Source organism: Topomyia yanbarensis, chromosome 1, assembly GCF_030247195.1.
Source record: "Topomyia yanbarensis strain Yona2022 chromosome 1, ASM3024719v1, whole genome shotgun sequence".
NCBI classification, from domain to species: domain Eukaryota; kingdom Metazoa; phylum Arthropoda; class Insecta; order Diptera; family Culicidae; genus Topomyia; species Topomyia yanbarensis.
This window is the reverse complement of record NC_080670.1, coordinates 66,734,628-66,760,795: the sequence shown is the minus strand read 5'-3', so window position 1 is coordinate 66,760,795 and position 26,168 is coordinate 66,734,628. Positions and strand designations below refer to the sequence as shown.

General features: G+C 39.3%; 1 protein-coding gene across 2 annotated transcripts in view; it reads left to right on the top strand.

The window, feature by feature from the left end:
- The window catches only part of LOC131677846 (serine-rich adhesin for platelets), a 694,115-nt gene that overhangs the window by 597,446 nt on the left and 70,501 nt on the right, over window positions 1-26,168 (top strand). For both annotated transcript variants that reach the window (XM_058957912.1, XM_058957911.1), the window contains exons 12-15: window positions 5,253-5,495; window positions 15,096-15,218; window positions 15,419-16,831; window positions 22,045-22,170. In XM_058957912.1, coding sequence (XP_058813895.1) covers window positions 5,253-5,495; window positions 15,096-15,218; window positions 15,419-16,831; window positions 22,045-22,170 — 1,905 coding nt within the window. The remainder of the gene's footprint in view (window positions 1-5,252; window positions 5,496-15,095; window positions 15,219-15,418; window positions 16,832-22,044; window positions 22,171-26,168) is intronic.

Genomic DNA, 26,168 nt, shown 5'->3' with positions numbered 1-26,168 from the left:
TCAAAAAGGTAAATTAGATTGGATCGAAAAATCCCGCCAACCACTAGTCGGAAATCAGGTTGACCCTGAAATAGTTTCTCGCCACACGAAGTGAGCACCATTCCGTTTAGCGGAACAGTCGGCCTCGTTTCGGCTTCCCAACCCTATCTCTATGAATCGTCGAGCTCACAAGTCGAAACGAGATCAAACGCAGTGTTGGACGCCGCTCTCTCGATACCTCGTTTTAATTTTGCTCCGATACAGAGTGCCACTCCTTGGATGCGCCACGTGATTCTGCCAAGGGACATTCGCAGCAGTAGATTGCAGCTTGGCAAGTCATGCCTCGGGGTTTACCGACATTTTCGGAAAATCCCGAAGAATGGCCTTTATTTATAAGGCAATATAACAATACAACATTAGCTTATTGGTATAGCAATGCAGAGAACCTTGTGCGACTTCAGCGATGCTTGAAGGGACACGAGTTCTAGTCGATGCGATGCAGTCTTTTAGTGCCATACACCGTTCCCCAGGATATAGACGATCTCAGAATGCTGTACTCTGAGCTCTTGGTAGAGATGCCGCTGAGCAAAGTTCGAAGTACCAGCTCCGCGGTCAGACAAGCTGGAAATGTGAATCGAATTCAGTATGGAAGTTAATAATCTCTGCAGGCATCTTGAAGCAATAGAGCAAAAATCCCATCCGACCAAGCTGTAAAACAAATTACCTGCAGATATACGATTACAATGGACGTTTAAAAAAGCGACTATGAGCGGTGCAGATTTATTGCATTTCAATAATTTCCTCGTGATACTTGTTCGAGCAGCTAGCCCGGTTGCACGTCTTACTGTTGTCCCTAACGAGAGACAAAAATGAAATAATAAAATCTTCTTTCATGCTCATTCGAAATCAGAGCAACCTGTTTATTCGAACGGAGCACTAGCTCCCAACGTACAGAAAACTCAGAAAACTGTCCAGTATGCAAGACGACGGAACACGCCGTCAAAGAGTGTTTAGGAGTATAAATCGTTGGAAGTCGAACAGCGATTTTGTTAAGTCAGGTATCACTTGCCTCGAATAGCAATAACAAATGTCATACATCGATCGAAAGAGTCAGTACTGCTTTACAAGGTACTACCTGTCGCGCTCTATGGAATAAACGGATTCTTTGAGACCAGGGGGACGCTGTCCAGTAAGTTTTTTTACCCTACATCAGCTGGATCGGACCCGATTCTCACGGTTAAATAGCAATATATAGTACCTTTTACAAATATGTACACGAAACATGCGAAACCGCTCACCCTATATTCTTTTTTCGGAACGATGTAACCAAAAACGGGGTCCGAAGTGCTGGACCGAACCGAGATGTTGGGTACTCGTTTGACAACCACAACCTACCCCTGTTTGAGACGCTCGCAGTTTTGGACGACGGTTGGAATTCAACGCTGATAGAGAGTACCCTACCAAATCAGCTAGGAATAACAGGACGACACTCAGTGGCAATAAAAAATAGGTTCGGCTGGAGTGTTTATGGAGGCGAGAGTAGAGGGACTGCAATTCACACATTCAACGTACAGCAGAAGGAACTGCACGAAATGGTTAGGGATTACATTTGCCAGGAAGATCTCGGAGTTAAAGGTAGCCTGCCGGTGTCTGAGCTAGCTAATGGGAAACAAACAGTGTTAATAATATCTGAAGCCGGAACGTGTTCCACGGAAGCTGCAAATAGAAAGAAATTTTGCCGATCGAAAAGATGCGACGATTTGCTTATAGTAGACATTGAGGGTCGATGTCCCATTAGTAGGTATTGAGGCTGTTTTGGTGATCACGATATTGTTCGTAAATTGTGAACGTCATCATAGTTCCTCGATGGCAGAGTTGTCAACGCTCCCAACTAGACACTGGGTCATCGCAGGTTCGATTCTTGCTCGAGGGCATATCTTCGGTGAATTTTCACTATTCTCCATTCTCACCGTTCCGGTTATTCCTTATCTATTCTCCGTTAGACATGTTCCTAAAAATGAAAGATTTCGCTAGGCTAAATTATTCTTAAAAAAAATTGTTTTGAAAATGATTGATTGAGTTGAGTATAGGTAGTCTCAGGGGCCCCGCAGTGAGGATAGGCGCACAAAACCATACAGAATGTCTGCACTACTGACGCCATGAAAACTTTAACGGAAAAGAGCGGCCCAATTTTTATTTGTTTCAAAAAATATTTCGATGAGAATTCTCGTATTAATATACCGATCACAAGTAGAATATTCTTCAGCTGCTGATTTCAGTTTCGGTTGAAACAGATTAATGTCAAACACAAAGATACACTATGAGTCACGGTGACATATACTCGACCAACGAAAGAATCGTTATTCCTTATCCTGCAGAAAAAGAATCATCCTGATTATAAATCATCCGAAGGGATTCAACAACACAGTATGCATTGATGTCAAAGCATTGTTCGCGCAGTGGAATGTTTATTGAAATATGGCTTTTCTGAAGCCATATTATTCCCAGCTTCATCACAACAAGAACGTGGTACTGCTCACATTCAATATGTTAAGAATAACTCTTTTGTAAGCGTCGTAGTTTAAAAATAGAGATAAATAAATATTCATCGATTCGTCTCAAGACATCTTCGTGTTGAAATCGTAACCAATGTATAATTTTAACAGTTGGCATATTGTGCCTTTGTTTTCGTAGATTGTCATAGTGCTATATCAGCCCTATTATAATACATGGCCAAACGAAACAGACAAACGAATCCTCAGTACATGCTCATGCAAGTAAAATGCATCAAACTGGGTGGTATTAATGTAATTTATATCATGTGCATCTCTAGTATATTAGATACCTTTTCGTTTTACAACCAAAGATTGTCCACGAAATTATTGTACTACGTAGAAACCGTGGGCAAAAATTAATTCGATATCCAAATTAGTAAAAAGATTCAATTTGTGATATGTAATATTTAAAACAGTTTTGAATGGTAGTCATACACTAGTATCTGTAACTTCTCTCCCAGCTATCTTCTACCTTCATTATATTTTCATTTCATTCTCAGTAACATCGAATTTTTAGCAGCTGTTTCGTAATAGCCCAGCATCTTTCGATTTACTGAAATTCTGGGCAGTTATGCGTATTGCAGTATTTAAGCACAAATTTTTTTTTGATGACTCTATACAATTCTAGCACTGACTTTGCATAACGGCACGACGTCAAATCAGCCAAAACATCGGAGAACCACAGTCTTGTCTAAAAGAGGTAGTCGACGTTTGTGAAGGCACTCTTTGTGGTATGTGCCCTGGTTCATGATCTTGGTTGTGACATAAATCTGACCTCGTTTGCCGCAAAAGCAGGTTGCTTGCCAGGCCAAAAGATCCTTACCAATATCGAATTATTGTTTGGATTTTTCAACGATATTAAATCCATCTCTGGCAGTAAATATCAGTCACACTCGAAACTGTGGCGTTCACTGTCCCGAGTCGTTTCTAAGTTTGCGATGAGATCATTTAGAATTCATGCGATGCTGAATTTTTTAAAGTTTACTTGGCTGAATTTTCTGGCTATGTTGGTTTATAGAAAGAAAACTCGCCAAATTTCTCAAAATTTACAAAGATATTTCACCAAATTTACAAAATATGAACATTTCACGTTAAACTGTATTTCAAGTAAATACGTAAATACGAATAACCCGTCATTCTGAGAGACTTGTGGTGCAATATTTTCGTGGATAGCATTAAGAGTGGGAAACCCAAAAAATCTGTTAATATGTCCCAACAAAAATCTTAATAGATAATTATAAATTTTTCTGGAATTATGTCCGTATTTAATGTATCAAAAAGTCTTATACTTCAGCGGTAGATATCTAAGTTAGTAGTGTTTGCCTATCTATCAATGGAGATTAGCATCTATTGACATACAAAAATAGCCTTCAACGCATCATGAAGTACGAAGAATTCTGTTCAACTATAGTGGTCCCTTAGTTCATTAGTGCCCAGGGGCCCTGAGTGGTTTTGAGACGCACTGACAATTGCAGTTGACAAACTCTAGGTGAACTAGGAGCTATCAAGTTTTGTGACCGGGTCGAACGAAGGTTCAATCCGGACTGTTAAACATTAGTTTCTCGTTATGAATACTAGAGGTGCAAACGTAGTTTACAAAGAGCGGCAAAATTATAAGTAAAACAGATAACATACGTCATGCGGGAAGCGTTGGAGTGTAACGAAACTTTTTTTGTGCCGATCTCCAAGTCACTAGAAAAACTTCATGGTCTTAACTCGAATGTATGATAAATGGCTTATAAGAACTGTGGTATCCGACAAAGTGAGTGCACAATGGATGCAATAACTCATACGACATGATAAAATACTTTTGAGGCATTTAGTTCACGGTCTGATATTATCAAAGTAAAATTAAATACTGTGCAATGTAAGTTAGTTAGATAGTTAATAATCATAAATGCCTGTATCTTAAAAAATACTCCTTTTGTCAAAATTCTACAAACTGACATTAAATAAATATTTACTTTTAAAAAGCGATTCCTAAAAATATCTAATCGCCACTTAAACGAACATAAATTATCCCCTTCGCCACATCAGTTTGTAGCCTGAATTGTCGCTTTTACTCTTTTAGGTGACATATTGCAAGAATTTATCAGACCGTGCACAGATCGTCTGTTCTGTGGCAACTTGACTATGTGGTAAAATATAACGCTTTTGACAAATTTTCACCGGTGCGACAGTGAGCGCTACGACAAACTTGGCACCATTTAGAGCTGAATGACTATCTGCAAGAAAATCTCAATATCAAACCTAAACTATTCAGCGCAGCTGGAGGACGTGAATACCAAACATAAACATAATCACAAAAGCACAACAGTCTCAAGAGCGCTATGCATAATAATAAAATTCACTTTATCCGCTGCTACCCAGATTCCGCCCCGCAAACCTGTCCACAATACGGTAACAGGATTTTCATGCCCCGAAGGTTCGCGCTTCTACAACACCACTCCAACCGGGTCTCATTCGGTGTGTAGCAGCTTATAAAAGCAAAACCAGTGACACGGATGCAATGAGAGCATAAAACGTTGCCCGAATGAATAAAAATGAATAAATTAAAAATTCTTCCTTTCCGGTAAGGCACGCGGCCCTCGCACTATCATCCTCGGGCTGAGCAGCAAACTTTATAGCGACCCGTCCTGCCAACGGCGGGTTGAACATATATTTAGTGTGGTATTGCTTATGTATGTTTGTTTTTGCTTGTGTACTGTTTCTCCGCAGTTGCGCCGGTTTGCGCCTCCAGCAGTATCATGATCGTCGGTGCATCGCTGGACGAAACGGTCGCAGTTCCGTGTCATGTAGTGGCCGATCCGCTGGACGTTTCATTCGACTGGAACTTTTCCAACAGTGGCGAACGCTTCGAGGTGACCAGCGGTCAGTTCAATCTGCTGCAGGACTTCCATTCGTCGGACGGAAACCTCGTCGGAATGTCACAGCTGTACGACGGAGCGGAAGAAAGCTCAGGTAAGTGTCGGATAAATTGTCACGCTAACGCTGACGAAACTCAGCAAAGCATATTCGAGTGAAGCACAGGATGTGTGGTTTCAATATAATTATTGGCCGGATGAACAGAAATGCTAGCAATATGGGTTGCGAAGCGAATGATGAATGTTTTCGTTGTTTATAACGGAAAACAGAGTTAATCTTGCTACATAATAATTAGTGTTTTCTGTTGATCATCGTATCATTTGGTCACTGGCACGGGCACACCGGCTGACAAGGTTCTTGAAAGTAAAATGAAAACTCGTAAATGTTAGTTTTTTTTAACCTAATTAATTTGATTTACTGGTGATACATTGATTGAATAAATAAAAAGAAAGGTATATAAATCCTCAAATTTTTAAGCTTCTTTCCGAGGCCTGTGTACAAACTGACTTGTGTAGCAATCGACTCAGTTCAACAGCTTTTGCCAATATGGAAAATTGTCGATCAATTCGGAGATGCAGACCAACGTGACATACATCCCAATACATTTACCCTCGCCGGGTTTCTTCAACTTGTGACCGAACTCAAATGACATTTTGACGTAGGACTTACGTCTTTCTTTACTATACTGGGTGTCATTTCAAATTTTTCAAAACGGATGCGTTACGTACACTTTGAACTCTAATAACTTTTCTCCTACTAAAGGAATTACTAATTTTGTTTCATAAATCGAAAGGAAAACGTTCAACGCTTGCTATTGATACCTTGTTTGCTATGTAAAACTTGTTTAAAAAGTTCAAAAACTACTTTTAATGCGAATCAACATTAATGCTAAAACCTATAAATATGGGTGTCACAGTTTTTCTTAAAGCCAGACGTGTGTAAGCCACAGAGCAGAACACACGTACGTGTGCTGCTCAACGAGAAGCTGCATTTTGACCACCAACCAAATCATAGCTACTGCCTTATCGCTGCCAACCAAGAACAGTCGTCGCCCTGCGTGAAATTCATTGCTCTCAGAAGTGGACAGAGTTACTAATTCGCAAGCTGCTCTTCCAGTGCCTGGTCCGTGAGATTGCACAGAATTTCAAAACCTACTCTTCCGGAGCTCAGCCGTAATGGCCCTTTAAGAAGCCAGCGAGGCCTGCCTGGTTAGTTTGTTGGAAAATACCAATCTGTGCGCTATCCATGCCAAGCGAATAATCATCATGCCGAGCGGGAAACGGCGAAATAATATTCACAACAAACGGTCCTTATTAGGACCACAAAATCGTTCTCAGAAGAATTACAATTGAAATTTCCATTTCGTGCTTTGGAAAATAACTTCCCTCTTATCGGGTTGGTTATTTTCTATAATAATATCCGAAAAATGTGCGATAAAACCAATAAACTGACCAATTGGACGGAAGCAATAAAATACCTACAACAATTTGAGTCAGAAAAGTGATATTAACGGAAAAATGCTTCGATCGTTTCTAAGTGTTTGGCAGCTGAAGTTGCCGATTTGTTTTCCAACGTCAATTATTTGCGCTGTGCTGTACGGAACAGATTTTTGCGCGATTTGTTGGGAAATAATGAAAACAATTGTGTAGTAGATTCCGTAGATTTTACCGTAAATTTTGATAGAAATGATTTTGTAAAAGCATTAATTAGCCGTGCTTTGAATGGTGGTTTTTGCAAATCTTTCTAGAACATTAGTGAATGTGGAAACCCTGCTACTAAGCGAATGCCACGCCAAAAAGAATGATGAAAATATTTTCATTTGTCGCACAAAGGGATGGACTACCATCTGCACTAGGAAGTTTATAAAAGAGATCGCATTCCGATATACAATGCTCATTCGATGTGAGCTGCGAAAGGGGAATGTTCGTGTATGTACGCATCTGGTGTATGCAGAGCCGAAAAATGTTTTTTTCGTTTACCAAAATCCGACGAAAATGACGAGCGAGCGATGCTACTTTCTAAACCACTAGAACATTACGAAACCGAAAATAAGACAACGGCCTACGACAAAGCATGCGGGTAAATTCAATTTCATTATTTCCTTCACACATTCGTTTTCGCTTCGAAATTGAGAACGACATTAGTCTCTTCGATATTGCACATAGCGCTGGCCAAACGAAAAGAAACTAGTAATGATATTTATTTGTCGTTGTTCGATTTGGGAGAATAACAAGCTAGCGATGATATTGGACGACTGAAGGGGCAGTGGTGTGCGTATTTCCTGTGTTTGCGGCGTTCTAGTTGCATTTTATGATGCACATTGCTATAATTTCATTTAATGAAAATTAAAATAAAAATCAAAATTACTGATTTGAAATTAAAACGAGATTGAATTTTCGTATTGTCATAAGAAAACGAAAGTCACTACTTCTGCTACTCGCATCCATAGAATCGAAAGAAGAAGGGCGTTGTCTTTATTGTTTCGCTTTGTGTGAATTTAGTAACGAAGGAGGCAGCGAAAAGACGAAGGTGAATTCAGTGAATTTCATCGTTCATTGAATGGGTATGAGAATTTTCGGCCCTGGGTGTATGTAATCGTCTGGTATCACCAAAAATAGTTATCTGCAAACCGTTCTTATTAGGATGAAAATATAATGGAGAAAGAATTTATTTAGAAAGCTCCTTTTAATAACTTGGATTGAGTTTGCGCCTGTCAAGTCAGCTGTACTTTATCAATGACACATATAAACCAATGTTTATCGAATTAATCTACAATGCAAATCTTTCTAGAACATTAGTGAATGTGGCAACCCTGCTACTAAGCGAATGCCACGCCAAAAAGAATGATGAAAATATTTTCATTTGTCGCACAAAGGGATGGACTACCATCTGCACTAAGAAGTTTATAAAAGAGATCGCATTCCGATATACAATGCTCATTCGATGTGAGCTGCGAAAGGGGAATGTTCGTGTATGTACGCAGCAGAAGCGAATTCGGGCAAGGTTCGAATCGTTAGCAAGGATTCTCGTCTGGTATCACCAAACATAGTTATCTACAAACCGTTCTTTTTAGGATGAAAACATAATGGAGAAAGAATTGAATTAGAAAGTTCCATTTAATAACTTGAATTGAGTTTGCGCCTGTCAATTCTTGTATACATTTACCAGTGATTCATATAAGCAAATGTTTATCAAATTAATCTACAAACCCGAAGGTTTTTGCAAGTCCTAGAAAATCAGTAAATGTGGCAATCTCATTCGACATGAAATTTCCAGTAAACATTCATTCAAAAAGTGCATTGGCTCAAATTATCCATGAATGTCATATGATATGCCCAAGTTTAGTCCTACGTCAACACCGCGGTTACGTCCCGGACATTACCCACTCCTAGTTTTTTGTGTCAAAATGACTTGTTGTATAATTTTTTTTCCTGATCAAGAAGAAGAAAATTTTCAAAGATAAAATAACTTACGTATTGTATAGGACAAAACTATGTTTGGGATGACTCTATTCGTTCTCATGTATATTGCGTACTCTATTAACTATTGTGTTATAATGTTCTACAAATGTTAATATACAGGTTACATTGTTTAATACTTAGCTCTAGGATACTCATACAGCGTCATATGTGAAAGACTTGCTTTTTATCCATGTCGGATTCTCCTCACCAGAAGCTAACACCATTTTGGTGCCAAGTTAGTTAAATAATCTAAACTAAATCTAATCAAGCGCCATAATTGGCAAGAGCTGGACGCTAAATCCACAAAATCATACCTTGAATGAACTATACAACTGTCTAGTTCCGAGTGATGTCTTAGAGGGCATGCACAGAAGTTCTTGTTTACTGACAAGAAAGCAGAATCCGAAACTGTATTTTGGTTGAAGAACCAAATGCCAGGCACAACGAATTTTTTTTTTGGAATGGATCACATTGTTTTTTGTGAGGGAGGGCATGCACCTTAAAGTTAGTTTTTAGCGCATCGGATTCTCCTCGTCTGTAGCTAACACATCGGCATAGCTGAGCTTCTGTGCTAGTCATCACTCGGAATCAGCCAGTCGTTCATTTCATGCAAGATATTTGCGTTTTTGGATTTATGGTTCAACTTAGAAGCCTTCGCAGCCAACTTTAAAAAACGAAAAAAGCATTTTTTTCGCTGGCCACAACCAAATTTTATTGAAAATCAATCAATGTATTCGGGACATTAGTAAAGTGCTACTGATTGATTTTCATGAAGAAACTGCGAACTCTATGGGATAAACTGCTTTTTTCGTTATAAAAGATGGTGGCTTTCCGAGGCGTTCTCATTTGAACCTTAAGGGGTACACCACTGTAGAATTTAAAAAAAATCGAAATTTTGTGTTGGTCTAAAATGTGCTTTAGGATGTTAAAAATGATATACTAAAAAATAAAAGACGACAATAATATCTAAATATTGAAAACCTCTAATGTATACTCTGAGCGTATTGAGATCTTTAATCGCGTTTTTCTCGAAACAACTTTCTTGAGATAGCCGGAAATGTAACACGCTTTTTGATCATTCAAAATTTTTACAATATATGGGTCATTCCACGCAAAGTGATCAAGGCACGTGTAATCGACCTTCACGGATTTGAACCAAATTTGGAGGAATGGTTCATCTTGAGTCAATATATAAAAACGCATTTTTTTGTGTCAATTGAACCACCTCTCGGGACATGGGAGCATGGAAGTTTTGGTAAACTGTTAAAACCCTTGATTTTATTTTGATCATATCTCCGGTTCTATTTACTCTAGAATCAAACCGCAAGATGGATTTTGAAGGAAATTCAACGAGTCTAGAAAAAATATTAATTTTTTGCGGTAGTGCTGCCAACTATGCGATATTTTCAGTTGAATATTAAAAGTTAATTTTCCTCTCAATACATATATTTTAATTTGGAAAATTCAAAAACAATCGTGTCCCTCAGATATTTTTACACAAAAAAACACTTATAATCTCAAGATAATTTGAGCGCATTCTGAGATACTCTGTTTTGAAGCAAGAAAATCGTAATTTTCCATATAAAATCACAAGCGCACACCAATAAAAACCAACTTGATTATTCTGAGTTCATATATAATTTCTCTTGAAGTAGACGAGATATGATGAAAAACTACATTTTTGGTTTGCTGCTGGCAGATCAAGATCGACTTTAATGACCGTTTGAAGATTTTCTCAATTTTGGCCAATAAAAATGGATTTTTATATGAGAAAATGTGACTTTTTCCCTTCAAAACGGTGTATCTCAGGATGCGGTAAAATTCTATTGAAATTATAAGTGTTTCTTATGTAAAAATGTCTGAGGAATACGATAGCATTGAGAAAAATTAAAAATTAATCGCATAGTTGGCAGCACTGCTGCAAAATACTTTTGTGCCGCATTACTTATGTTATACATCACATTTTACAAGATTAATCTCTTTATTGCTTCAAGACGGGCTAAAATCATTTTGGACTATTTCTGTCAAGAACAGCACCACTGGGGCCATACTCCCATGTCCTAAGAGGCGACTAACAACATGCTAGTTCCTAGGTATTTCTCCGTACCGAAGACTTAACCTGAACGGATCTTAATGTTTTGCATCATAGCCTTTATCCGTTCTGTATTGAGTGAATCACTGACATAAAGTCACCTTTTCTGATTCGCTTTTCTTAATTGTGTATACCAAGATATACCCTGATTTATTTCCCTACACCTACACCAATCCTATCCTGCGACACTTGTTAATGATGCAGAGAATTCCTCGATCATAATAGTCACAAGTGTAGAACTAACATTCCTTCTCATCCCAAAATCGACCTGCATGGGTGTGGCCATCTACGTTATTGATCATACTATAATCTTAGTCTTTTCAGGTTGCACATTGAGTATGATTTACTACTCCCAAGTATTATACAATTGGTTCAATAAGCTATTTCAACAGGCTTTGATCAATCATGGGAAACTCACGGGCGGTCAACTAAGCTGAGCTAAGCTCAAGAAAAAATTCCGAAATATGTGGTGATAAAGTTTGGAGCTGAACTTTTTCTGGAGATGTTTCGTGACTTCAATGTGTTAGTATATTATCTCAGTTTAACTTTTAGCTAATGTCGTTGCAGTGGATAACTGGAATTCAATTTTCTTCGTCCTGTGCAAGTGCGTCATGCTGGGGATGGGTTGCACAATACTGAACAGGTTCACTTGCATAGCTAAAGAGGCTGGTCGGATGTTAATGTTTTCATCAGCAATGATACTTTCTCATGGGACGTAGAAGCGTAATATGTGCGGACGGGTTTAGTGAATGGTATCCAATTCACACGTGAAAATCTATCATAGAACTCGTTTATTCGCATCGTGCTGTAGCGGCTTTCTTAGATAATAGTCGATAATTGTCTTAAACGGCGTTTTGGCATAGTCTGCTTCTACGAAATGCTGCTAAAAATGCATTAGTATGTAAATTAACCACATATATGTGCATTGGATTGTGTTTTGCGTGACAAAGTATTTGCTGCTTTGACCTGTTAAAATTTAGTACATGGATGAATTTCCTACACATTTATCGTAGGATTAGTAGATATTATAAAGGAACATGGGGAGACTTGACCAGGTTTTCAGCTAAACCTACATAAATCTCTAAATAGTTCCAGTTTGTGCGTGTTCATGATTTTTTACAGAATTTTTAATCTAATTTTTCACAAGTTATAAAAGTTTCTCTGTGATCGTTTTTTTTCGTCTACGGGGAGACTTGACCAAGAGAAAAATCAGTACAACAAGTAATGACATGAAACATACTGTAATCCTTTTTTCCATATTTTTGAGATCCTTAGGTAGCAGAAACAAATATAAAAGGGCTGTAATTCATAAATATCGACTGTTTTTAATGCATTTCCTTTTGAGGATTAACTCTACTGTTACGCTGCATGTTCACACGTCACGAAATCAGTTATATTACTGCTAACTTTATTTACTAGTACTAAAACATATCGTCTTATGTTTGTGGTATTTTTGTGTGACGTGATTAAAATTAACATTAACATCAGACAATTTTTATGTTCCTTCAGCTCATTGCCACTTGGTCAAGTTTCCCCATAAAATCTTGGTCAAGTCTCCCCAACATGAGTAATTGCGTTCAATGTCGTGCAAATTTTAGTAATAACTACTTCAATGTTCCGATTTATGTAAAATCATTTCATTAGTTCATAAAGAATAAAATAAAGTACGAGTACTTTAAAAGTAATTATTGGTCGAGTAGATTTGCCTATATAAAGTTGAAAAAAATTACCTAATGTATTAATTACGGAATATTTCCAATAAGAAAGGGATTATTTATTCCAAACTTTTAAAATGATCTTAAGGGACCGAAACAAATAATAAAATGTTTTTGAAAAAAATTAAGAACCTAATAGAAAACGTCATTTCCAATAATCGAATTCTGCGCTTGGTCAAGTTGCCCCTGTTTCCCTAAACCTTTAGTATCACCTAACTTAATGGTATAATATCTATTTCCGACTTTCAGTCGCTTTTGCGATATATGCTTTCTCTACCTGTTTCTTTTCTGGTCTTTGAAAAGTTGCTGGCTCAGTTATGGTATCGTCTGCATTTCTCTGGGGAATTTGGGGAGCTGTAACTGAATTGAACAGAGGTTGGTTTTGTTGGCGCAGTAAATTAGGTTTGTTACAAAACCTTATTTTCTGAATCAATATTGGACCTGATTCACTGTTCCTCGTGAGCAATGAGCAGATTATGATACTTTGAAGCATATCCGCTACCCACAAATACTTCAGGCTGTTCGATGGCGGATCTTGAGAGCAGTCTCAGTATTCCTAGAGAAACGTTTGTTTTTCTGCAGTAGTGATGGCTCTAGGAAACGTCTTGGAAAACAAATAATATTATATTTTACAGGACACCTGTATCAACTTGTCGACAGAATTAACTATCGGAAAGATTTTGCCTTCAAAAGACAACAGCAGATGGTTCAGCATCTCTTCAGAGGTGCAAAATTTACTTCTGCTTCTATGTTCTGCCCTGTCACTTTGCCTTTAATCCCAATGCCATCAATTTGTTCTGATTGATGATTTCTGAACAACACCAACATCTTTACTGCCTTCCGAAGCAAGACAAGATATTCCACTTAAATTTTTTTGATTTACTCATGTTAGACCAGCAGTCGACGAGGTGGAACAGTTCCTAAAAACGAGGTAAAACACTTACTGAAACTGAAACTCAAGCCTACATAGAGCTATATCACGTACGTAATCGTATGCTGGTAACGCTAAGAACTTCATTGGAAAGAACACCATGTAACGCTAAGACAACATGAAAACGTTAAAATCCCCTGTTTTCATAATAACATTGAAATCAAAGTACGTTCACACAACATAGCACCGCGAAACAAATCAGATTAACTATAAGCAATTAACGTAGGGCCCCTACTCTGGTCATATTTTTACGTGCCAATTGTGTAGCCAGATGGCACGTTATGGAAAACCATGCGCCGAAGCCAAAATGAATAATCAACCTACTGCAATCAACACCAACAAACAGCTTTCGACATACGCTGCTAAAACATAATCAAAAGGTCATTCAATAGCTGTAGCATTTTGTATCTCGAAACCTACTACCAGCACCAACTGAGCAGAAACAACGATTGCACCCAGTGCTTCCAAAGCAACAACCAGCAACACCAATGAAGAAGCAAACGTCGATAACATGACGACAGATAGTATAGTTCGTCTTCTCGTAACACGCTGTGGTAATCACTAACAAAATATTCTGTCAATGGGTGCTGGCTGCTAAATAGAACACGAAAGAGTAGCGTACAAAAAATATTAGGTGCATTGTGTCTCGATAATTATCACAGTCGGTAAGTCACGAGGCAATCCAACCGTGTATTTTTTTCTTCTATCACCATAATCTGGTGGTTGATCACTTTTTGCGCTATTTCTTTATCTCCCAAATATAATTATACATTTCCTCTAGCGTGCTACTTTTCTTCCTTATAATCATCCTATTCAGCTGCTTCCCTGTTTCCATATGTAACCACTGTGAGTATTAGGCTCCTAGTTTGTTTCTGCTCATCTGGTGCTAATTGGCACTCACCATCGAACCAGTTGTTCCACTGATTTCCTCGAGCGTTATCCAATACTCATGTGACTGCTGTACTGACCGCTTCCTGAACCTTCTACAAAAAGCTTCGTTACTGAGTCGTTTGTGGATATTTTTGCATAGAAAAATTACAGCATGTTATTGAAATGCTATACTATAATGTACAAAAGTTTTGAATAATTCGCTTCACGCAAAGTTCACCAAAGAACACCAGTGAAACAATCATTCTCTTGTGACAAAGATACTAAAAATAACCTAAAACAGCTGGTAAAACGATCCAACCTTAAGGTGTTCGTTTTAGACACAGTTCATCTGTTGTTATTATAATCAAATTTTACTTAGTCCTAGGCCTTAGATAAAAAAAATATGTTTGAGTTGATTGCATAAGCATATAATTTATGAATATGATTGATTTTCTCCAACCGCAGTACTCGCACTGATAACTATAAACGTCAACAACACTTTAACAACTTAATCAGAAAACTTGCAGTTCTAGTTAAATAACCAACCGCTTTAAACGAGTAATGGTTTACCTGAAATGCTTTCTGGAGCAGCTGATCTAACTCAATCAATCTTTTCTTTCATTTCAGAAACAATCTACGAGCTTCCCTACACGCCCAAAAGCGAAAGAGATTACGGTACACTTGCTTGCTGGGGAAAAAACTCGATTGGCAAGCAACTGGAGCCGTGTCTCTTTCAAGTTGTTCCTGCAGGTAAGTGATTTTCTTCCGTTTCACGTCGCGTTTCGAATAACACGACTCGTCATGAAAATAAAAGGAAAAAACCGCTTACTTGCGCTATTTCAATCCAATTTTCACCTAATTACCACTCTCTCGGAGTAACACCAAAAATTCCACTTCTCTATTTGCTTCAATTCTCGCTGGAACGGAACCAAAAAATCGAAAAACCTCAGCAAAACCAGCTCCTCTGCGTAATTGCACCCTGCGACCCTATTCTACTCTACTAGCGAGCCAGAGTTCTTCATCCAATTCATCTGCAGCGTCAGCATCTTCGTCTTCGACATCGTCGTCGTCGTCGTTCTATTATGGATCGGCTGTTGGAGGCGTCCCAGAAACAGTCAGAGCCTCCGGATTCTCGTCTTCTTCGTCGGCTTCTAATGGGGCCACCATAGGTCAGCATTATCGGGAATCTAATTATATCAGCACACAATTCGTTAAAGATCGGAACGTGTCAAACGAGCGGACGAATATTACAAAATTTAATCAGAAAAGTACGTCTCACGCCGGCATTAGTAGGTCGGTATCGAAAAGACGTGAACAGATCAAACAGAAAAATGCCACCCATAGCTATGGCGGTAGTAGTAGACCAGAGGCATGGTTGGGTAGCAGCAACGGCAGAATTAGTATAGCTAGTCATAATGTGGGATTAACCTCGATTGAGACGGTCGACGAGGCAGACAAAGTCACCGGAAGAGGGGAGCTGCGAGTCGCTACCCAAATATCATCGTCATTCGTAACATCTGCTTCGAAAACAGCAGCAGCCAAATTGGGAGTCTCTGGATCGACTAGTTTTTCATCGTCGTCCCCTGCCTCCAACACCGGTGAACAGAAAAAGAAAAACACAATTTCAAATGATGAAAGAAACAGTGGCGCGAATTTGTTTAACACTATAACACTAGAAGGTGAAAGCATCCAATCTAGCTCCTATTCAGCCGATGATAGCAGCACGGGGCCAGCTGCAGGATTGTCGACTGCTTCTAATCACAGATTGGCGAAAAGAGAAAAACATTTTAATGAAAATCTAGAAAGCGAAATAAACAAAACACATTACGATGATGATGGTGATGAAATTTTCAATAGCACCGACACTAGCAATCAGGATGTGGACGGCGATCGGACTATCGAATCTGGTATCAGCGGTAGTGTTAGTAGTAGTAATACTATTGGAAGTGGAAGCAGTATTAGCGGAAGTACTATTACTAGTCAACGAGCTGGTACCAATAGTAGAAAAAATAATTACCATACCACGGAATGGCATGCACCGACTGCAGCAAAATTGACGTCCAACAACATTCGTTACAATCGATACCATTCTATGGAATCGGGAGGCAACGGAGGCGGGTCAGTGAAAAATGCCGATACAAGTACTTCAAAGCACAACCCGGGTACCACCATACATTCATTTAGCCATTATATGGAGAGCGTTGAGGTGCCAACTACGATGGAACTGGAGTGTGTTGCAGGATACGACGGGGGACTACCGCAACATTTTTTTCTTGAAGCCTACGACTCGAGAACCCGGAAGCTTCGGTTGAACATCACAAGTGCACTTAACGATGTTCCGTTGTTTCGAATTGATTTGTCAGGTGAGTTCATTTTCCTTACAGTTTTCTTCACGTTTATGACCATTGCAAAATGATCCCCACGCGCCTAACTATAAGGCGCCTTTGAGCAAGATGGATTAAATAATATGTATACACATAAGTTTTTAACTGAGAATGGTAATAAGGAGGTTAAGAGTTGTAATTTTTTTTTAAATTTAAAGAAAATTTCTCAGATTTTTCGCATTTTGTAGAAACTTACAATTCAATAGCATTTTTGCACGACGTTTCCGGATCTTGTTAATTCTTAAGGGGTTATATCCACTAGGCTGTACTTTTTTCTAACTGAACGTTAACGCTAAAAAGAATATTTGTCAGGAAATCATTTTTTTGTATTTCGTGATGTTTTCAAAATCAGGATTAATGTCGCAACTATCTGTTCTGTACGAATGGTGTACAATCATTCGTGGAACATAGCCAATTACTTTAATTTTCAAATTATTGCAAAAAGCTTGTAAATTTCAGCTAATGATCGGGAATTCATTCAAGTTTCATAGGCTGTGTGCGGTGGTCTGGCCGGACGGCTGGATCCGGATTTATACGGATATTCCTTGGGGTATGTGGGAGGATTTTAATACATTTTCATTAGTGTTCCAAAGTTTAGCATTATCATATAATGTTATAAATGTTTTTTTTTTATCGTATACACTATGAATTAATTTCGAATCATATAGGCCACTTTCTGGCAACGCGGAACTGGTTCTGGGCTGGGAGACCTACACCCAAAACACGAACATAATAATTTACGTGCGAATAACCATGATTCTAATGAGAATTTTGCATTGTAACTGGTATAATGCATATAAAGCGATATTGGTCCGGGACAAAAATGCATGAAATGGTGATTACGCCGTAGAAACATACAAAAACCCACAATTGGGAATGAATTCGTGAATTCAAATATATTGGAGTATTAGTTTTAAAATGACCTGAACTAAGACACATGTAAAAAACATCTTCACTCGTATGCATGTGTGCTCTCAAAATACTAATACACGCACAAGAGCTTCTTTCCATTTCGCATTTCCATCGTTGCTTGCTGCATCTTCCAGAGAGTAGCACACGGTAATCATCAAATTGATGGGGTGCGGGTGATGGTTCTGCGATGATATTATGATAAACTTTCGGCGTTCGCTCAACCGTCAATATGCCAGCGGTATGGGAGTTCTAGCCGCTAGACAATCTCATGCATTTTATTAATGATTGCACTATAGGCAGGAGAAAGTTACCCATATGGGATCATTGGGCCAACAGGTTAATTGAAGTTTTGTTCGATAAAAGTTCTTCACTAATCATTTCTGGTATTCCCCATTGCGACAGTATTTTTAAAAGTCAGGTGATATATCAATGTTTCGCGTCTAAAGTATTTAAGTGTAAGGAAGTGAGGAATTGGTTTTGCATTTTTAATCAGAAGTGGCAGTTGCTCATTTCAATTGTTTGCATGTCATCTCGAGCATGCGAATCCAGTTCACAGCATCGCCCTGGTCAACGATCATCAAAATAAACCTGAGCACAAATCATTTGCATCCACTTCTCTCTGAAGCATGGAATGAGAGAGCAGAGAGCGATAATTTTACTGCATAGACCATTCGCTGCGCGAAAAATTGTGTATTTCACGCACCATCGTGAATGGGTAAACTACACACGCGTTTAGTGTGGTTGAAATGAGATGTTTGCAGACGAAAGATCATCACTGTGTTAGAAGAAAGAAATTTGTTCAAACACCAAAGAGGTGTTCATGTATTGAATACTTTACGGTGACGTCACAAATGAACTCGAGTGTTCATTTTTGACAGTTCGGTTGTACTGTTTACATGGACTTAGAAAAATTCTTTGCGTGTTCCTTCGAGCGAATCTAGTCGTCCACAAAATTTTCTAAGTCCATGTAAGCAGTACAAGTGAACTGTCAAGAAAAGTGAGATTAACTGTATCAGTGCAGAACCTAATAGAATACACCACTTTTTGGGGCAAAGACTCAGCAAGCAAAACTAATACAAACTATATTGTAGCGTGTATTTGCAACCAACTTATTTCATAGCAGATTGAGTTGTGTTTGTATAATGCGGTAGGTAAATTTCTCGAAAAACATATGATTACGGCCTAAAAGCCAACTGTCAAAATCCACTTTGAATGGAAATTCCAGACAAACCGTTACTAATCGAACACAGTTCACAACAGTTTATGAAAGAGAAAACTTTTCTCTTTCGTTTACTACCAACATCTGTGATTGGCGTGTAACAGTTTGTCCGGAATTTTCATTCAAAGTGGATTTTGACAGCTGGCTTTTAGGCCGTAATCATAGCTAAGTAAAGCTATCCGGACCCACGGGGAAAATTTTGCGATCCATTCCGGTAATTCCGGTTCATCGTTGCGTTGCGTTGCGTTGCGTTGTGACGATGATTTTGGCGGATTGCACACTGACTTCATCATGTTTGACTGCTGATTATCTAATAAGAGTTGCTTAGGAAGTGGTAAGTAGGAATTCATACCAATCCGACCCATATTAAAACCTCAACAGCATGATAGCCATCATTGCCGGCCGCCCCCATCTCCATCGTTCACGGGGAAGGATAAAGGATAAGGTAGACAGGAAGTGTTGATGCTCCACCTACTTAACGGAAGGACGACGATTCATCAGACTCTTCCATAGGTGTCGCGGAGTTGGTGGTTTGGAAGGGTATCAGGTCTAGGATTCGCTCCAAGCAAACGATGCGACCTGTAAAGCATATTTTATTAGGTAGTTGTTTAGTTAGTCTTCGAGTGCACGATCACTCGAAAAAGAGATGATCTTGTTTAGTTTTTGGTTATTTTTAAACTCTGGGCAGCCGGCTACCGAGAGTATACTATGTTCCCTAAACAAAAACAATTTGAACTCCACACAGCCGATCGTGGGAGTATTGCCTGGAAAAGCTAATCTTATCTGCGTAATGGGCCGGATCACTATTTATTGCAACAGTATTTGGACAGAACTCGCTACTTCTTCTCTACGATATATTTATTGGCTTGAAAACTACCAAGTGACAGCATATTATACTGGCAAAAATAGCGCGAGATGTTATAAATCAAGGAAAGTATTTCTTATTTTCCATATCGGATTGTTTGTGGAATACAAGTATACGAGCGATAATACCGAACACTGAAGGGAAATATAAAGGATTGTTAATCTGATGCACGGGCTTGTTAGCAATAACGGAGCTTTAAATTAGGTTCATAAAAACAGACGCGGCGAATTTTCAATACGTATTGAGCCGTGTTCATAGATACTAGTCAGATTAGTCGTATTGGGGCTAATTTCCGATCAACTATTCATTTTTACGGCAATGTTTTCTCGACTAGATCTATTCGCACCCTCTCATTCTGTTCGCACCCTCTCATTCTGCAATCTAAGGACCAAATGTCACCAATAGACTTAGAATCGCGTGGAGGCATGAGATAGGAAACTTGTAAGAATTTTGCTATCCCACCGTTTGACTACCAGAATGGATGGGAGAACAGTAATACTAGCAAATACCGACTACCATAAGAGCGGTGCAAATTTGAACGAGTGACGTAGAGTACTGCACTGAAAAAAGGACCAGGAGTGCGATTTTACGAAGTTTTAGCTTCCGATGGCCCTACATTTTCTGACAAAGTGAAGTTCTTGAATGTTGAGATTTTTATTACTGTTTAGAAAAGCAAAAGTATCATAAAGCTAGTGTCAGGCCTTCATGAGACCTCAAGAAGTCACTTTTGGAGGTATTCGTAAATGTAGATTTGTCGGTAGACGGTTCCAAATATAATAGAAAAATACCTAATTTAACACAACTACAGATCACTTGCAACATAAAAAGCTTTTTGTGAAATTCGACAGCTCCATCTTAGGCCAATTCAATAAATTTCCTGCATGAAAGTTTCCATTTTTTAAAAACGGTTTTTAAGCCAAAGCTTTGGAAGTTAAACCTTGGCGTGGAAGTGCCGGTATATTAATATATTCTGTTACTTAGTGTAGAATTAGATTTCGTCGTTTACGGCTAATATACAACCGCCAGAAGAAACTTAAAACGTTGGTACACAATCAAGAAAGGCGAATCAGAGAAGGTATATGTCAGTGATTCACTAAATACAGACTGGAAAGAGGGTAATATGGAAAACCTTAAGGTCCGCCCAGATTAAGTCTTCGGTACGGAACAAAACCTCGGCCTAGAAACTCCTAGCATGTTGTTAGTCGCCTCTTACGACATGGGAGCAGTTCCCAGAGGTTCTATTCTTGGTGCAAAAAGATTTCAGCCCGCCGGACACCACACGGCTTCATTCCGGTAATTCCGGTTCATCGGACAAAAATTTTAATTGAGCATTCCTGTGACGCCGTTCATCAAATTACATCAACTCGCGTTTTCTATGAATATTGTTATTAGATATAAAGCCATCCGTTCACACGGGAACACGTTCGATTCCGATTATTCCGTAATCCGGGTTTTCGGACGAAACTTTTTTGGTGAATATTCCTGGCATGCGGTATATCAGTTAACATTAATATAATTTATGAACGATGCAAACTCATTTGAAGTCTTTACGACAAATTGGGATACCTAATTATTGATTCCGGAATACGGAAGTTCGGACAAAACAATTCGAGGAATAAGTCCTGTCACGCGGCACATCAAATTCTGTGTTCTGTGAAGAATGAAATTGTATTTGGAAACATTTGGATACAGTTTTCCGTTCAACAACCAGTCGCGGTAATTTCGGATTCAGCTCCTTCGACAGTTTTTTTTAGTGAATATCACATTTTAAGTCTTCCGAGCATACGGCTATTCTGAAATTGGTCGTAAACTGCCCCGTATGATTACATTCTTCGAGTGTGTTACATGTCAGGTATTCTGGTTGCAGTTGAAAACAGGAAAATACAACCAGCTATAGTCGTATTTTCTCTGGTTCTAAACAATGGAATCACGTCGGAAGTAGTGCGCTAAAAAAATCGTGATTGAAAAGAATGTGCTCTTTATATTTCAGTTTATATATCCTTGGAAACAATTTTGTACACTATAACTTTTTTGCAGATTACTACAAACGTTCAATTTTAGTACAGTTGCGGATTTTTTTTGGAAGAAATTCTTGACAATCCAACGTTACTTGTTTGCATCTTATTACTACTCTAGTAGATTATTAATTTGTCATTATGCAGAAATAATTCATGTAGCTTTTCATGTTCTTTTTAGATTTGATCCCCAGTGATTCCTTCACGCCCACTCTCCATCTGATTGCATACAGTGTAAATCAGAAAGGACGTTCGGAACCAACGGTTCTCGAGGACATAGCGATTAATGAAGCTGAAAAAAGGACAGGTAAGTGCTGGAGCCGTTTTTTTTCTTGGAAACTGAAAAAAACTTTTCACCAGAGATCTTGAATGTTCACTGTCGGACTGACCATTGCCAGATACCAGTGGTGGCAAGACAGAAAATGGGTGAGGTGCACTGAACCTTCCATTATTAGATTTACTTTCGGCTCTTTTCTGCTCACCTAAGAAGTTTCGAATCGAAGGATATCAGAGCGTCCAAGGAACGAGCTATTTTCGAATCTGGTACACCATTTCTGGCTACGAAAGAAGCAAAAACCATGCAAGAAAAAGCTGTATTTATTTGTTCATTCGGGGGGAAAGCAGTACACAATGCGAGCACAGAGAATGGGTAAAGGAACCAATACGTGAGCGTCGTACAAGTGGGTTTCGGGACATCGGTGATCGCCGTCTGCTTATTGCCCGGCGGTGTGGTTTCCCCAGCTTGGCAAGGCAGGTGACAGAACCAATTTAGTCTTTTATTCAGAGCACTTCCTTGCTTGGAGCGTGGTTGGTTTACCGGCAACCGATTTCAATCCCGAAAAATGTGCTTCCGGATAACACTTGAAAAAAATAGAATGGGCAAAGAAAACCCGATTTGATCCACCTATCAGTATAATAAACCCACCTGTTATCAATAGAAGAAATTGTAGCATGTGTAGGTACATGTGTGTATGAGCTTTCAGGATTAAAATTTCTTTACGTCAGAAACAGATTAATCTTCAACTTGTAGCTGTTTGAACTGCATCATTCTAAACCTTTCTTGAAATGGTAAACGAAATTCAGGTGAACTTTTATTGGCAAATAGAAACCTTCTAGCTAGATGGAAAATGAATGCGCTCCGTTACAATATTAGCCTTTAAAAATCAAACAAAAATACTATCGGTCGTTGAAGTATATTCTATACTTTTTTTAAAAAAAGAAAAATAAAAAGGGTACAAGCAGTTAGGAACCGTGTAAATATTGTCGTGATTTAGAAAAGGCTATTTCGAATGACCAAAAAAGGGTCGTCTTTGTCGGAAATAAATTGCCACATGAGAGCCGCTATACACTATACGATGTAGCGAGTTATTGGCACTATTTTCTTTGATGGGAAACGACTTGTCTTGGATTTCGTTATTTCGCCTTGCAAAGCACCATCGACCCTACAAAGTAGGGTGTCTAAACGATTATTTCCATGTCACCATATGAAACTATACCTACAAAATGTTTGAGGACACTGTCACGCTTGGGAACTCGGCCCGACCCGTACCTGAGAACTTTAAGAAATGGGATCGGTATGAATCCGAATGGAAAATAAATTAAAATGGCAGTTCTAACTAGAACTCGACCCGAACACAATATTATGAACTAAAAATCGTTGGGTTTTAGTTGAGTTACAGTTTTCAGGAAATAAACGAAACCGAATTCGGTTGATCTCCAAAAGCCCAACTCATAAATCTGTCATGATATATGTATGTAGCTCTGATCACAGCAATTAAATTTAGAATTAGCTTTATACCAACGGATAATCCGTCAAGCATGTATTGTGAACCGCCCACGGTAAGTTAGGCGCATCCGATTTTCCATATGTAAGTAACCATACATAAATATCTTTAACTGTCCTACAATCAATATTATTAAAGTATAGCTAGATTTTGATAAAAGTTCTTGTTTTGAATTCAGTAGATGGGTAGTTACACCTGCCGGTATGTACTACAAATGCAATTCGGTTCGGCAATTTCCCAACAGCCATGTAGTCAGTTTTCGGCAAAATATTTTCCGAGTCTCAGCTATCATTTGTCACTTTTACTGAGATCTTAGCAAATTTTTTTTTACTGAAATCTCAGTAGATGATTTTTACACACGGTTTTGCGACCGTAAAATACTCTATTTGGAAAATTTCACAAATCTTGCATGATTTTCCCGTTGTTTTGATGACGTTTAATTATTTAAACATAAGGAATGATGTAGGCTTTGAGCAAAGGCGGGCGCGTTTCTCTCAAATGATAGCTTTACTCCAAACGAGCATCGTATAGTCTGACTTTACTGACAATTTAAATACCTGCAATAGATTTCCCAGACATTTTCGACAGCCGCACTTAGCTTTCTATCAAGCGTGAGTAAAGTCGCCTTTAAATACTTCTTTCTCGCCTTGCGTCGTTTAAGAAAAAAATATTTAATGTGGATATTAACACTATTAATACATAAATTCTGTAATATTCTAAGTAGTACTAAATATACGATATTAACATATGGATATGCCTTAAAATTATTTATATGATAATTAACGACCTTTTTCTTGAGGATGTGGTAATCTTCACGCAGTTGCGGATATTACTGAAACCGAAATCTTTTTTTACAATGGACAATACAATTTACGTCCTTACCCAGTACACGTGCTATTAGTAGATGCCAAGCTACCACACGGGGTGTACTGGGGTGTGTCGGGCTCGAATGGTGACGTCGCCATGACTAGGTAATACCGATGTCACACCTTGATTCACTCTCTAACACTCCACACGAGGCTTACTTTTGTGCTCACCTTTTTCGTTCCTTGCGAGGCTGACTTGTATGCTCACCATACTCATTCCTTGCTAGGCTTACTTTTGTGCTCGCCCCACCCATACCATGTGAGACTGACTTGGATGCTCACCCTATCACCTGGTTCACTCTCAATCGCACCACTCCATAACACCCATGTCGCCCCCCCAGGCATCCCACGTGGGACATTTTTCTTAGGCCCCACTTCTGGCATACCATGTGAGGCTTACTTGGGTGCTCACCATTTTCATACCTTGTGAGGCTGAGTTTTGTGCTCACCTCTAACATACCATGTGAGGCTGACTTTTGGTCGGTGTTAAGTCAGACCGGACTAAGTCGCAAAACTTCAAAAAATGAGATAATGACAATACTGGATAAAGAATTTCTTCAGCTACATTCAACTTTTGCCAGATTTGAAATATGTAACCATAAACAAAAATTATGGCAAAAAATAATTTCCAATTATAACGTAGGGGATGCTGCAATTCAAACTTTAAACCCGTTTTTCTCGAATTCAATATTTTGTCACTTAGTCCGGTCTGACCTAACACCGACTTTTTGTGCTCACCCTTAACATACCGTGTGAGACTGACTTGGATGCTCACCCTTTCGCTTCTCTGCCACGCCACGAGGCATCGATAGCTAAGTCCCAACATACTACGCTACGACCCTCCCATTTTGGCATGAGGCAGTCCACATATACGCCTATACACTCGCTCTTCTGCCTTGCTTCGGGGTGGCTGGGCTTACCCCTTACGTGGTTGCCAGTCGCTGCACCAAACCTGCCTCTGCATGAACAGACCATTCACTCACTTTTCTGCGCTCGGCCTTTTTCGTTCCTACTAACCAATCACTAGTTAGTCGTGCCCGTCGTCTGTTGCTCGGTGCGCCAAATTCCCTGTAGCCTACTGGCAATCTGGGTGGTTGCAGTCGAGACTGCGTTCCACTTATCCACCGATTGACGTCGAAACGAGGACATACGAACAGTATGTGTTCGGCTGTTTCGTCTACACCTGCGTAGTCAGGGCAGGCGGGACCTCCGCGTGCCCGAACCTGTGGAGATACTGTCGGAAGCAGCCATGGCCTGACAGGAATTGTGTCAGATAGAAGTGAACTTCCCCATGGGGTCTGCCCACTCAGCTCGATATTGTTAGGTATCAGCCGGTGGGTCCATCTGGCGACCAAAGTCACCCTGGTGCGCTCGCGGGCTCCTCTATTTCCACATAGCTCGAAGCACTCCTCATCTTCCCGGATGATTAGCCCGATTAGCACAATGCTCGCTATCACGCAGGATGTATCGTGTGATACCGTGCGGTAGGCAGATATCACTCTGAGACACATCACGCGGTAGGTGCTCTCCAGTTTCTGTAGGTAACTGGTTACCCTCAGTGCTCTTGACCATAACGGGCCGCCGTACCTGAGGATAGATACGGCAACGCCGGCCAGTAGCCTAAGTCTACTGGCGCACACCGTTGAGCTGTTGGA